Genomic DNA, 15,517 nt, shown 5'->3' on the forward strand with positions numbered 1-15,517 from the left:
ACTACTTATAGTAGCTTCCTGCCATGTCAGAATGTGAAATTACTTCTAATAATAGCATCTTCCCAAGGGGGTGCTGATAATTATGACAGACAAGCAACATGAGGTCTGGAGCATTTGCGGGTAGAGTTAGACACAGCAGACTGCTGAGTCTGGAGTTCCTTGTAGACCGAGAACACAAGTATACAAGCTAAAACCTGCAAATGACAGGACTTCTGGAGAAGAAAAATACACTGTCCTCCAGCTTAAAGCATAATATGCAAGGTTGATAACACCTGTTCCTGCTTCCTTATTTTAACCTCATCTTGTTTCTCCCCATTCTGTCAGAATCAACAAGTCAAGTCTAGGACTATGATTCTGAGACGGAATCCTTATACCACAAGTGGCCACTGACTGGCCTCATCACCTTCATCAGCCTTTCCTTAGATTTTTGGCTTTCCAATTCAGATTTCTGGGATGCAATTTTTTTGAAAGGAGATTGGGGATAATTACAGGAGGTCGATGATAAGTAAAATGACAAAATGGTGGCAATATTCAAGGAAAGAATGCTGGGTTTTAAACGTGAGATGACTTTGACAGATGCTGCACAAACTGCAGGAAGTTTCTAGAAAAGTCCAGTCCTTGTCTCAGGCTTCACCCTGAAGCACTTTTTGGAACCAGGCTTCCTTTCTGATGGCCTAGGAGAAGAGCTTTATTTCACCCAGGCATCAAAAGTTCATGTGATTCATGCATCACTCTAAGACATACGGTCCTCAGGCAAAAGAGGGGAAAACTACTGACAGTAAAATGCTTCTGTCCATTAACAAAAATAACACCATGGTAAGCTCTTGCTTGGGTGGTATTACATTAAGGGAAAATGACATTAGAGCCGTGTTATAGACTGGATGTGGAGCAGTGGCCAGTGCAGCCAGAGCTATGGACCAGGCACTTATTCAACCTGGAGTCAGAAGATGAAATTTCTCATCTTGGCTGTAGAGGTTGTCCAATAGGGGGCTGGAATGTGTAATTTGGGACCCATTCAGCCTGAAATTTCTGTTTTCTGCTTACCAAATATACACTAGACATTAAATCTTTAAAAGCAAGGTAGGAAGTTGGATTTGTTCCCAGCCCTTCCAGATGAATGAGAGATATGAAGTACAAATATAAATAGCATTTCCTATTGGAAGGATTGCTCATTTGCACATTCCAAAAGGTAATATATAAATGTGAGTAGTAGTATCTGGTGAAATTTGGCATGAATGGGGACTGATTATCATTAGAAAATAAACTTCCTAAAACTCTTTAAAAAAAAAACCCACAAAACTTCTGTTAAGACTTTACTAGGCTATTTCCCATTTTATTTTTAATTGATAATTTAGGCATGCTTAAACTGCCTTACCCTTTTCTTCCCCTCATATTGCATGAAGACATGATTTCATCTGTCTTTGGGGCCTGCCCTAAAGGATAAGCATAGATTAGTAAATTCTTAGCAGCTGTTGACTCATTTACTAGCCGTTCATTTATTTGTTCACACAGTCCCCAAACATTTACAGAGTAACTTTCATGTGAAAAGAAGCCCTGTTTTAGAATGCGTGATCAGACACTCAGGGGTTCTGTTTATAAGGCCCTTCTTTGTCTTTTATGATGCACATACATACAGATATAATATATAAATAACTATTATAAAATGTAGAAAACCACAAGTGCCATCAGAAAGATGAAAAGAAATTACTCTTAGAATGAAAAAAAGGATGAAATGGCTTTTGAATAGAAAGACCTGAGAAAACTTCAAGGCAGAAGTGACATTGCATTGGACCTTGGAGAATATGCAGAATTTGTCGTAGGTATGTAAAGTCCAGAGAAAAGAGGACCCCAGATGAGAGAGGTGTATGACCATAAGTACCTACAGCATGAGACGTGGCTGAGAATGAACGAAGGTTATGGGAGGAGCATCTTGACTCTGTGTGACCTTGGTCATAGGACATGAAACTACATGGATAGGTTAGAGCCAGCTTGTTGAAGCCTGCGAGTTTGGGCTGCTTTGAATGGGTGGGGGAGAGGAGGGTGGGTGACATTGTCAGTAGTATACTTGAGGAAAACTAAACGGACTGTTGAGCATAGAATGGATGAGAGAGCAGAAAGCAAGTGCTCTCCACTGAAATGACGCCTTCAACTTTTAGAAGTAGGTATTTTTAAAATTGTCCAAACACTTATGCACATTAAAGTCAGCCTTAAATCTTCTTCAGTCAATCTGTTTTAATTAAATGAAAGGGAGAAAAAAAATGAGATCCACTGACTTCTGCAGTTAGTCTCTCCCCACACTTCCTAAACTATAGCATAGGCAGAGGTTATAGTCAGAAATCAATTCAAGGGAAGACAATGCAGAGCTGGTAAGATGGACAGGGGAAGTAATTACTAGATAGCTGACTGCTTTAATTAAACCTTAAGAATACTTGAATAGAAAGAAAAAAACGCTACACTTGAATGGATAGGATGGAATGTGTGTGGTCACATTAGTGCAATGAGCCAGTGTCAGAGGAATTTATGAAGCGGTGATAAAAGTAAACCCTTCATCTTGCTTTGAGTCTTCACAAACCCATAACCAGGCCCCGAAGGGTGAAAGAGGATGTTTTTCATGGCAAAGTGAAATTCCATATTAATTCTTCTATGTTTGTCTAAAAAAATAAAAAATAAAAAAAGAATCTACCCTTCAGTTTAATATTCCGCTTTTGAGATGTACCTCCGGATGAAGCTCAAATTCACCTTTGACTGTATCACTTATGTATCATTTTCCAGTCAGAAAAAAAAGCGTAAGATTCTTGGTGTCAGTTTTAGAAAAATATTGACTTAGGAAGAAAATGGTGTTTTTACAAATGTAACAATACAAAAAAATAGTAGTTGCATGCCTTTCTGGTTTCAACATCCTTTTGAACACCAACTTTGCCCAGGACAGCTAGATAGCTGTACAGATTTTGGTAAATAAGACATCTAAATGAAATTATTAACATTTCCCAGAATGTTCTGGAAATGTTTTGTTGTTGATTTTGGTCTCTTCCAGGAGAGTAAACTTTAGCTATAGTCTACTGAGATAGAATATTGCCCCGGTCATATTCATCCTTGAAAACTGTGCTCATGTCTTGATTGGAACACTGTTTGGCCCCAGATTGTAGTTCTGAGGCTAACTATGCAAGACCCCAGAGTATTACTAACACAGGTATCACTTAACTATTTAATAGTTTGAGTAAAAAAGAAAATTATCATATACAACACTAAGCCATTGTCCTTACTCATGTAATTCTGTAATTTATTTCATGAGTTAAGGACACTACCTACACTACCCTACAGAGTTAATGTTATCACTTCATTGTACAGAGGAAGGTTCCAAAGACTTGAAAGATTCAATATCTTGCCAAAGACCACATAACAGTAGGCAGCAGAGCTAAGATTTGAGCTTGTATCTGTTTGACCCGAGTCTCTGTTTTGTTTTTTCTTTTCTTTCTTGTATTACCACACTAGTACAAAAGGAAGAAGTTTAATAAAGAGAGAAAAAAATTTCCAAAAAATAAATGGGAGAAAAAAGAAAATAAGAGTGTATGTTATGAAGTGTTACAGTGCTTCCACACTGACTATTAATGAAATAATAATAGAAATAGCAATTAACATTTCCTTAACATTGATTATATGCTATATATTGGTGAAATGCTTTATTATCTCATATTAATTTCTAACAACTTTATAAAATAGGTGCCATTATCATCCACATTATACAAGGAACACTAAACTAAAGAGATGTTAAACAACTTTTTAACAGTTGTCTAATATTTCATAAGTAAGGATACAAAAGTTCAAATCCAGGTAGTATGCACCCAGGGCCCACATTCTTATGTTTTATAATCTGTATTCTGTATAAGCAATTATTTAAATGGTTATTAATGGCTTCGTATTGTTCATAGGGCAGAGACTATTTTTCAAAGATAACTAACTCTTGGGCAGAGAATTAGCATTGTCTTTAGTGCCAGAGAATGTTTTCAACAAGTTTGCAAATGGCATGGGAGGTGGGGGTAGCCAACTGAGTGGTTGAGGAGAATGAAATGCAGCCAAGAAAAAGTTCTGTACCACCAAACAGCAATGGTTTTAGAACGTTAGCTTCTCGGTATTTAGCACCATCAGAACAAAGCGCATAACATACAAAAAAAGAAATATCTGGGGATTTTACTTGATGGCGAATTATTTTTGTGCTATTCCACTCACAACACTCACAACTGTCAACTCCATGAGAACAGGGAACTCAGTTGTATTGTGCACCACTTTATCTCTTGGGCCTAGCATAGTTTTAGGTGCATGGTATGGAATCAGTAAATATGTGCTGAATGAATGAATGAACATGAATCTTAAAACGCTGTTGACTACTTTAGGCTGTATGAATAGAGGCAGAAAGTCTAGAACAAAGGTTATGTTTGTTCTCCTGTACTCTGTCCTGATCAGGCGCTGGCTCTCATGTATAAGTATTTGGATATCACTGACAGGCCATCAAGGTCCAGTGTTGTGAGTGGAATAGCACACTACATGGGAGATCAGAGACTGACATTTTAGTAAGTGACTTCTGTGTGCCAAGCATGGGGTTAGGTATTTTCTGGTCTTCTCATTAAATTCTCAAGGCAACCAAGATAGCTAAAGGGTATTATCCTTATTTTACAGGAGAGGAAAGTGAATATACTTTCCTATACTCAGGAAAGTGAATATACTTGCCCAGTGTGGCACAATAGTTGAGCAACAGTTCACCAAACTAAAGGCCCAAGTTCTCCTTACTTAAGTATCCTCTTATCTGTATATAAAAAAACTAAAGGTATTCAACTGGGAGAAAAACCTACTGAGGGAGTAGGAAAAACCTACTGAGGTTGACAAAGAATCTAAATCACAGCCCTTTCCAGGGCTGAAATTCTGTGATAGTACAGCATCTTGATGCTTCTCAAATATTAAAGGAGTCATAAAAGTAGACTATGAGCCATTTTTCTGTGTGGTCTGGGAGAGGAGGGAAGGAAGAAACCCCAGGGGGGTTGGCAGCTTATAGTTCAACTTGAGGCAAAAAAATTTAAATGATGAAGTTTGTTTAGCAATGGAGGGTGTTGAGTGGTAAGGAAGGGAGTTCCCTGTCATCAAAAGGATTTAGACAAAAGCTGAACTGCCACCATGCTATTCAGTAGCGCTGTGCAGTTCAGTACTATAAATTTAAATTTTAATTAATTAAATACAATTAAAAATTTGATTTCTCACTTGCACTAGCCACATTTCAAGTGCTCGTTAATCACATGTGGCTAGTAACTATCAATTAGTACAGGACAGAACCTTCCCATCATCACAGAAATTTCAACTGGATAGCACTGCTATAGAGTTGGCAGGTAAGATTTTAGTTCCTTTTTACTCTGAAATTCTATGTTTCTGTGACAGTTTCTATAAATCATTTTAGGCTAAAAAAACATAATTTTGTGTCTATATTGGCATTGATTTTTTTAATGTATCTTATTGAGACATACCCAGTATATGTACCCATTCAGATATTTTGGAGTGTTCATTAATCAGCTGTGGAAAAATTTTAGGCCTTTGGAGTCACTGCTAACCAAATAGTTATCCCTTATAGGTACCCAATTGGACACGTATGTTCCCAAAGAGATTTTTCTCAATGCCATTTCTGTAAGTTTTTGGTCTCATTTCTTTTTTGCTTTGTAAATTGATCATTCCCAAAGGAAAGAGATTGGATAACAGATTTTTGGAGATTAGTTACCTATGATATGCCAAAGCCACTTCCTAAATGTCAGTGCTAAGGAATCCCCTAAAGATGGAATTCTTAGATTCAACTGAAAATTAATTGTAATTAATATAATAGGTTAATTCATTGTAATTATTTTTAAGTCTTTAGCAGTGAACTAATTCCCTGAGGTCCACACTACTTGAAGTGTCATAAAGAACACTTGATGAGAATGTTCTGGTAATAAACCTTAACCCCCTGGGGGAAAAAATCCTACTTGTCTTTCCTTCTGGCTGAGTTTCTTTAGAAACATATTTTGGTGGCATTTGATTTCTGGAGAACAAAGGAATCCCTACAAGGTGATGCATAACCGTGCATGGCCCAGATGGACTTTGCTCATTGGAGAAAGGGAAAACAAAAGGCCTTTCATTGTGCCTCGTTTTCTTTGGAAATGTGTCTCGCCCCAGACTAACAGAATGCCTTTGCTCTTGGAATAAAATGTAATGGAACTGAAAATTGAAGAATCTGGGCCTTTTTCCCTTTCCTAATTATTTCCACTTGACTCACTTAATCTTGGACAATTATTCAATCATATCTGAAATGAGAAAATGACGGGAGTAGAATTTCCATCTCTTGTTTCAAGAGCTTATAAACATTAACAGAATAGTCTTGAACAAAAAGCAAATACAAATCACAATTGATGGTGCCTTGTTTTTATATATTAGAGAAAATCTCTCCATTGTTAGGGAAGCAGCTCAAATTTCCATGTGCAGGAACCTTGTGAAACCTTGATGGATGATTTCACTATTAAGGTTGAAAAACTATCATTTGGAACAAATATTTTATAATGGTAGATTATACAGAAGATAAGGAGCCAATTTGTTTACTTGCACCTGGATAGCTGAGAAATTAAGCCCTGAAATGGTTCATTGAGGATTGGAATCACTAATACTCAAGGACTCACAGATTGGTCTTTGAGACTCTTAGCTGTCTCATGTCTGTGTCTAGGAACCTTACTGCAGGTTTATGAATAGAAAGATGCAGATGATCCTGATAGTTGTTGGGTTAGATCAGGACTTAGTATACAAAAAAATTCTTGACAATTGGAACTACTGGCCAAGATGAGGAGGTTGCTTCTTACTATAGGGTATCAAGCAGCAAAGTTTGATGAGCCACTTACTGGGGTGGTTGTAAGGAAGTTGGGCATATGATCAAGATTTGGACCCAGTGATATCTGAAGCCCCTTTGAATGTGGATTGTTCTTGTAGATGAGGGTTTTCTTTTTAATTTGTCCTCCTCCACAGTTATGCTTTTAGTATTTTCCATGATGATCCAGAACACTCCATTTTCATTAGACATTTAGTTACCATGCCCCTGGTGTGTGGGCAGAGCAGTGCAGAAGAGAAATGAACAAATGTGCCTCTGAGCCTCCTTTTAAGTGCTGGTTGGCTTTCCGCATTCCTAAACCAAACCAAACTAAGAATGGAGTATTTAGTAAGCTGGGTGACCCACAAGTCAACTGTGAACCAAGGACTCAGGTGCACCTGATTTATGAAGGAAGTGCTCCTAGGAGAACCAGGAGAAAATGGGGAATGATAAAGAGAAAGAAGCAAGTCAAAGGTGCCAATTCAGATGGTCTCAGCCTCAGCCCAATCCTAAGGGAGCTCTGGAGCATAACTTACATCTCAGCGTTTGTTTCACTTTGAAGTGAGGGAGCATTGTTTAGTCACTGATGATGTGTGTGGAGGGAGAGTGCTAGCTGTTGGCTCTAAAGTACACAGAAGCTGGGGGAGGGGTGGGACATTGCTAATCAAAAGGATCAGAGGGGATCTGGGCAGGGCATCAGCAATTTCTCCACCACATTTACTGTTATCTGTATCTTTGAAAATTCTCCATTAAGAGGGCAAATTAAGAGATAAACACACTGTATGTTTTTAGACATATTCACACACCAGTAGAGGTCGGAACCTCCTTTCAATAAAGAGTTGTGGCTCATTCTTACAAATCCAATCGGCAGTTAGTGACTGAATGATTTACCATGATGTTGGTACCACACTACTGGGTGCTGTGGGGTTTTAAAAGAGGCAGTCAGTTCGGTCCTTAGAGACTGTAAAACACTATTGTGCAGATTAAATTCATAAGAAACAAAGCCCCAAAACACATGTCCAATCACAGGAGTGTTGAAAGTAGACTGCAGTTCTCCCTGTACCCTGGGAGGCCCATGTGGACTGGGCTGGTCAGGGGAGGCTTCATTCAGGAGGCGAGTCATAAACTAGATCTTGGCAGAGTTACATTGGGAGGAGGGAGGCGGTTCCAGGCATCTGGAACGAACAGAGTACTGAATGCGGTGTCTGCAAACAGTGAGGCAGGCTCATGTCAGCACCTGTAGAAATAACCATTCATGGTATGGTGAGGTGATAGTATGGAAGCTCTTAATATTTTGACCTTTTGGGACTTGTGTGCTAGGCAATACATGAGGATATCTGTTCCTCGGGTATGGTATGGAGTAAACTCAATTTTAGGAGAGTCTGTCTGATATCACAGGGAGGATTGGTGAGGGAAAGGAGGCAGAGACAGAAGTATAGCAAGAAGCTGCTATTAGTGGTCTAGCCCTGGTGCTCCCTGAACCCATCCTCTTGTGTGCAGGTGCCTGCAGGTTCTCGCCACCTGGAGGTCCAGCATCAGCTCAGAGTTAACATTCAAAACCAAATTGCTGGTCTACCTCTAACCTGCTCCTTCTCTGTTCTCCTTTGCTGCTCCTCAGCTCAAAACATGGGGCCATCCTTGCCTCCCACTTTTCTCTCATATTTCACACTGAATTCAGCTTGATGATCAAAATAGAAGCTGACCACTTCTTACCTCCTCTAGTTCCCTTGAGCTGGCATCTCTCGTCTGGAATGTTGTAACAGCCCCTAACTGGACATTCTTGTCCTCCTCCTGTCTATTTCCACTCAATAGTCAGAGTGATTCTTTTATAACATAAGACAAGCTGCTCGCTTTCTGTCTCTTCCCCTCCCATTGGCACACCATTACAAGGAAATCAAATACTAAATCTTCATGTGCCTGAAGGCCTTATGCATTCTGAGCTCTGGCATTTTCTCCAACCCCATTTCCTACCCCTTCCCCTTGCTCCCTTGCTCACTCTTCTCCAGTAGCTACTTTAAGAGCCCATCAGCTTGTTTCCTCCTTAGATTTCTTTCCTTCCTGCGTGTCTTGCTCTCTCTCCATTCAGGCCTCAGCCCAGAATGTCCTGTCCGCACAGAAGCCTTTCTGACCTCCACATCTAAAATAGTATGTGGGAAGCGTGTAGATGGATATGAATGTCATTCCCTCAGAGCCTGATGGAGCTCTCTGGAAGAAGGAGTGAGGACCAAAGAAAACATCAGGAAAGGATTGGGAAGAGAAGAAGGAAGCAGCAGGAAGTAGAAATCTGGAGAAAGAGTAAAGGTGGTGTCCTCTCTTAGCAAGAAGTACTGATGTCAGTGACACCGCTACACCACTGGGTCAGGATCATCTCATTTCAGGATCACAGAGTCACCACAGTTGTGCACCTGCTTAGGAAGCAGATCATGAGGAACTATGAGCACCATGCTTTGTTTGTCAACTGCAGACACTCAGATAACTGGCCAGGACTAAACCAAGTGACACATCTTCAGGAGAGGGGATAGTGAAAATCAAACAACCAAACAGAAACAGTCCAATCTATTTTATTACTTCAATCTCTACTCCAAAAAAGATCAATTTTCTTAAAGGGCATGGTGTCAGAATATACACAGTGGTGACAAGGTATGCTAGGGAATTTTCTGGAGAACCTGACTAGAAAGAACCAGGTTCTTTCTCTTTTAGACCAAGACCTAGAATGGCAGACTCCCAGCTAGAATATGAAAGTCGTAAGAGGAAATGCAAGGAAGTGCAAGTGTGTGAACCTGTGTGGTGCAGTGTGATATGGTGGGTGGAAGGAGAAAGTTGAGTAGCTATTCACAATAGCAAAAGCATGGAACCAACCATGCTGCCCATTGAAGCTGGTCTAGATTTAAAAAAAAAGTGGTACACATGCGTAATGGAATATTATTCAGCCATAAAGAAGGACTAACATATGGACTTCACAGCAACTTGAATGGACTTCACAGCAACTTGGATGGATCACTGTCATACTCAGTGATCTATCACAGAAACAAAGAACAGAGTACCTTATGTTCTCACTCATAATTGGACCTTCAACTATTATCATAATACTTTAAGAAAGAGTTTGGCAGTAGTGGGAAACTGCTGGGGAGTGGAGGGTGGGATTGGCAGTTGAGAGAAACTGCCAGGAGAGGGAGGGGCACACCTCATCAGCAAGGGTACCTGCGTAATGAACATATGTATACCTAACCTTGAATTGTACCCTACATCTTTAAAATTAAAATAAAAATATTTTTAAAAGAAAGTTGAGGTTATTTCTTGAGCCAGTATCATCTAACGTCTGAGTGCCTGACTTGGGATTCTAACACACCTGAGTCCACATCTGACATTTAGTATTTGTATAATTCTAGGTTTCTCATCTCTGCAATAGAAATTATCCCCCATAGAGTTGTGAGGTCCGCAACATATTGTAGAGATTCAATATACACTTATTCAATTGAAATGCAGTCTTTAAATGTGCGTCATGCTAACTGTGCACACCCCCAGCCCTTTTCTGTAAGATCTGCCTGCATGATGTACTTTCCTTCCTTCCTGACCTGAAATAAATCATCATATGGTAGTGGATTTAAAGTACGTCATAATAATATCTGTATCATTCAAGGTTCTCTAGAAAAACAGAACCAGGCGGAAATACATTGTGTGTGTGTGTGTGTGTGTGTGTGTGTGTGTGTGTGTGTGAGAGAGAGAGAGAGAGAGAGAGAGAGAGAGAGAGAGAGAGAGATTAATTTCAAGACTTTGGCTTATGAGACTGTGGGGCTGGCAATTCAGAAATCTGTATGGCAGACTGGCAGGCTAGAAACTCTTGAGCAGGAACTGATGCTACCATCCAGTGACAGAAATTCTTTCTTAATGAAACTTTTGCTTCTCTGCTCTTAAGGCCTTTTGCTGATCGGATGAGACTCACATAGATTGTAGGGGATAATCTCTTACATTTAAAGTTAACCGATTGTAGGTGTTAGCCTCATTTACAGAATTCCTTCACAGCACCACCAAGAGGAGTGTTTGAATACTGGGTACTAAAGCCTAGCCAACTTAACATATAAAACTAACCATCACAGTATCCATACTTCACAGCTCTTATAGGCTCTTAAAGTAGGGAAGCCAAAATACCTATGAGTCTGTGGATATAAATAGGGGATGATGTGTCTCCCAGGAAGCAATTGGTGGAGTCTCGACGTGTGTTTCCTACTGCACTAAGTCTAAAAGTCTTTATTGAGGGCTGCAAGGTCAGTCTTGCGTGGCCCGGCCTGCCTGCACCCCATCCCCCCAGGTTGCATTTTCTACTATTCTTTCCACATTACACCCCACTCAAACCATGCTGGTCTCCTTGAAGGTCCCTCCTTCTGGAACTTTCTTCTCCTTGATATGTACTTAGCTAATTTTTCTAACTCTTTTAAGTCTTTCCTCAAATATCTCTTCTGTATGAGGCCACAATTCTGCCCCTCATTCCCAATCTTACCTACCCTTCTCTTTTTTCTTTTTCACCACAGCACTTGTTCTCTTCCCTACAATTTATTTTGTTGTTTATTTATTTACTGTTTCTCCCTCCTCTAGCACGTAAACTCCTCCCTGGGAATGTTTGTCTGTTTGTATTTAAACCCTTAAAACGGTGCCTGTCCTATGGTTGAGGTCCAAGAAATATTTTTTCAGTGAATGAATGAGAAGGATAAAGCAGAGCAGTGCTACCTGGAAGCTAATGGGCTATGATTAGGGCAGCTAAGTTGAATGATTCCAGGGGTGCCATTCACATAGATTACAACATGAATAGAAGTCCCTGGTACAGGTCATACAACACAGCAGTCCTTTAAAATAGATGCACTGATGATCAATGGGTTCAAATTCTACTTCTTTCTATAAGACTGTAAAGGGCCAGTCCTCTGCTCTCCCCTTACAGTAGGTATTAAAGTAGATTGAAATGTTTTAGCCTTTTTTTATCCCTATGAAAGAAAATACACATCCAAATTATTTTTAAGAAATGAACCTCGTTTAGCCATTTAATATTATGAAGTCTGAAGAGAGATAGTCAGGTGTGTGCACAGGGAATTTAAGAATCTTTTCTATGATAACTATTTAGTATGAAGGACTCCAGGATTAACGATTCCTTTCCCAGAAGATAACACTAAACTTTTAAGGTCCAGATGTCCCCAGGAGGCTTCTTACAAATTTGCCAAGGTATTTTATGATGAGGACAAGATACAAAACATGATACATTCACCCCTACATGAGTTTGAACTTACCTTCCCAGGATCTTCAAGTCCAATGACTGGCAAACATTCCTAGCATTTGTCCTTATTCCCTCCTCGCAGTGGCCTTTCCTAATATCTGCTAATTACAGCCCTGAAGTCACCGCTTCAGAAAGATTTTTATTGACCACAGCTAATCAAAGAAGATAAGACGATCATATTTCATTTTCTATGTTAAAGAATATTAGCTTTTTATAATTCCCTGTTTCCACAATTTATTTTCTCTTTTCATAGCCAGAAAAATCTTAGGTTCTCCTTACCAAAATTCTTAAGAGATCAGTGGTTCTACGAGTGTAATCCCAGATCAACAGCAGCATCGTCACCTGAGAACTTAAAAATGCACTGCTGTATCTGCTACTGTATCAGCAGGTCTGGGGTGGGGCACTGCAGGTGATTCTGATGCTTGCCCAGGTTTGAAAATTATAGTGAGAGATGCTCCCACCACTGAGACATTTCTGTCTTCTCTATATATCCCTAACAGCTAAGAAGATACTGTTAAAATATATATTATGTAATTGTTTTATATAAATAGTTGGACTTTTTATTACAAATATAAAACTAAATTGTATTGAAAAACACCCCTCTCAGAAGATTCTGCTGTGTACCTCCTGCCTTCCCTTTTAAATAATTTCTGTACTAGAGCATGTTTAAAAACCTTTAAATGATCTGGAAGGTCCTTTTCTGGTCTAATGATCTGGGAGGAATATTACACTTACATATCATTACTGCGTTTCTAGGCACATGGCCCTCCTTTGAAAATTTTGTATAAGGCCCCCTAGGCGTGTTCAATTTAAGAAGCACTTTCTAGAACCATGCCTAATCCCAGAGAAAACTAAATTAACTCTTACCACAAAGTTGTATGAAATCACACTCTTGGAAAACATGAATACTTGTTGAAGCTAGGGAAGAATTGCCTGCCTTTGACGCCAGGAGTAACCATGGCCATGAAATTCCTTGGAAGGAGCTCATTGGTACTGATAACTGTAAAACCCTGGAGTAGTTGGTAATAGAAAGCAGAGATATATTAATGTCTGCCCTTAGTGGAACATGTGGACCCCAGATCATATTTTAATGATGGGAGATAAATTAAAAGTGATCACCAGAACTTACTCTAAGCCTTGATTTTTTTTCCCAAGTTTTTCTTACTCAGCTTGTGTTAGGTTAGCACCAAAATAATAAACATACCTTCCAAAGGCCCTGAGAAGGTTAGGCATTAACACAGACAGTCTTCGTCCGAGATTTCAATGTGCCAAAGCTGAGGAAATTACAAGATTATGTCTCATTCACTATATGTGCTAAATGCCCTTTCCCTGTATGTACAGTCACTGTGCCATTTCATATTCAGTGACTAAGACCTAGGCGTATATATCTCTTTATGAAGCTTTTTTGGAGAGTCAAGAAATACTGCTTTCTAAATAGTAACGTACTGACGTTGTGTGTGTGTAGACTCAGGTGATCGTCTTGTCTCAGTCTACCAAGTAGCTTAGACTAAAGGCGTGTGCCACCATGCCTGGCGAATATTTTTATTTTTTGTAGAGACAGGGTCTCACTACGTTGCTCATGCTGGTCTCAAACCCCTAGGCTCAAAGGATTCTCCCACCTTAGCCTTCCAAAGTGCTGGAATTACAGGTGTGAGACACTGCGCTCGGCCTAGTCTTATCTTTATAAAATCTATTTATATACTCTAAATTTTGAAAATGACAGCCATTTGCAATACTTGTAACAAATATATTTCTAGATTGTTTTAAAAGTATAATGATTTTGTAAAAGCAAAAGGTTGATATTTTATGTCACTAAATCTTCCACTGTTAATTTTTCTACTTGAATTATACTTACAAAATTCTTATCCATATAGAAATCAGATAACTTTTCACCTACACTTTATTCTAACATTTTTATGGTTTGATGTTTTTAACATGTAACTTTTTACCGTATAAGACCTAAATTGTTTTGTTTTTATATAAATTACTGTTGAGTTTTTGTTGCTGTTAATGACATTGGCTTTTCTTTTCATTATGTTCCATCATATTTTAAAATTTAACTTGAGTATTTTCTTTTCATGTAAAATCTATAGTAGTTAAATCTCAATGGACATTTCTTAATTATCTTCGGGATATTTTCATGACAGTATCTCTGTGTTTTAAAAGCACTTTCCAATATGGACTAAATCTACTTGAGTTTGTTTTTGTTATCACTACATGTTCCGATAAGATACAGAGCAAATAAAAGGAAATATAACAGGAAGCTGAGTTCCCATAAGTGGAAATATCAAGACCTAAAGTCAAATCCGCCTCTAGCCACATTTTTCCTGAAGCACCTGCCAAGTGTTATTGGGACTAGAGAACTGACCCCTTTTATTGACACTCTGTTAAGCTTGTGCCTTGCCCGTACTTGCTGCTTGACAAATTTTTGTGGGTTGTGTTGCATTAAGTCTTGAGGCATAATGCCTTTCCAGGAAAGTATTCCAAGGACCAGCTTTCCTTACCGATCTCTCTTTTGCTTTCTCCTTTTAGTTGCGGTCCAGCACAGAGCTCCATCCAGACCTGCTCACAGATTGCCTCACTGTGCAGCCCCTGCAGCCAGCCACTTCCCCACGAGACGCTGCTGCAGAAGGGACTGTGGGGCGCTCCCCAGGCCCCGGGCCTGACCTCTATCCAGGTAAACACAGCAAAGGCAGAGCTGACCACAACTGCCCTTCTTTAGACCTTTCACTCTGGCTAAAGGGAATGCTGAGAAAATTCTTCTAAGATCATCTATATTTTGCTTTATCAATGGGCTGCAAATTGCTCTCCGCCCCATCTGATTCCTGAGCTGGATTTGGTAGCTGATTGTTTTTTTCTCCTAAAGAAACAAAATAAAATAATGCATTAGCTCTTTTAGTTCTGGGTTTCTGCCAGAAGTTCAGTGCGCCCAGCTCTCCCAGGTATCTTAAATTTACTCACTTGATTTCACTCACAGGAAATGTTTCCCCCTTAAGCAGGTAACAGGCAACATGTGGATTTCTTAATAGAACATCTTTGCATTTTAAAAGGGAGCCCCAGGTCTCTAAGAAAATTTTCACATCAGTGAACCAACTTGTAAGAATGTTCATTCATGTTTGCCAACTACTGAGGGGAGAGGAGAGGAACAGCACCCCCAGACCACCTTCCTTCTGCCTAAGTTTGAATAATAGGTGACTCTATATTTTTAAAATTTCACATATGTAGTTAAAAAAAAAAGAAGAAAGGATTAATATACAGTAAGGAAATTATTTTTCTTTTGCTTTCTTAGCCTTGATTTTCGTGTATTTTCTACTCTCTATAATGGTGATGTACTCATGCAAACATAATTAGTTATCATCCTTGCATATGGAAAGCTCTCTACTGTC

At 39.3% G+C, this 15,517-nt stretch overlaps 1 protein-coding gene across 2 annotated transcripts in view; it reads left to right on the plus strand.

The window, feature by feature from the left end:
• GLIS3 (GLIS family zinc finger 3) overlaps positions 1–15,517 on the plus strand; it is a 471,312-nt gene that overhangs the window by 387,160 nt on the left and 68,635 nt on the right. For both annotated transcript variants that reach the window (XM_008072048.2, XM_008072049.1), the window contains one exon: positions 14,664–14,808. In XM_008072048.2, the coding sequence (XP_008070239.1) occupies positions 14,664–14,808 (145 nt within the window). The remainder of the gene's footprint in view (positions 1–14,663; positions 14,809–15,517) is intronic.

Source organism: Carlito syrichta, unplaced genomic scaffold (genome assembly GCF_000164805.1).
Source record: "Carlito syrichta isolate Samal-C Ts95f unplaced genomic scaffold, Tarsius_syrichta-2.0.1 Scaffold314834, whole genome shotgun sequence".
NCBI lineage: Eukaryota > Metazoa > Chordata > Mammalia > Primates > Tarsiidae > Carlito > Carlito syrichta.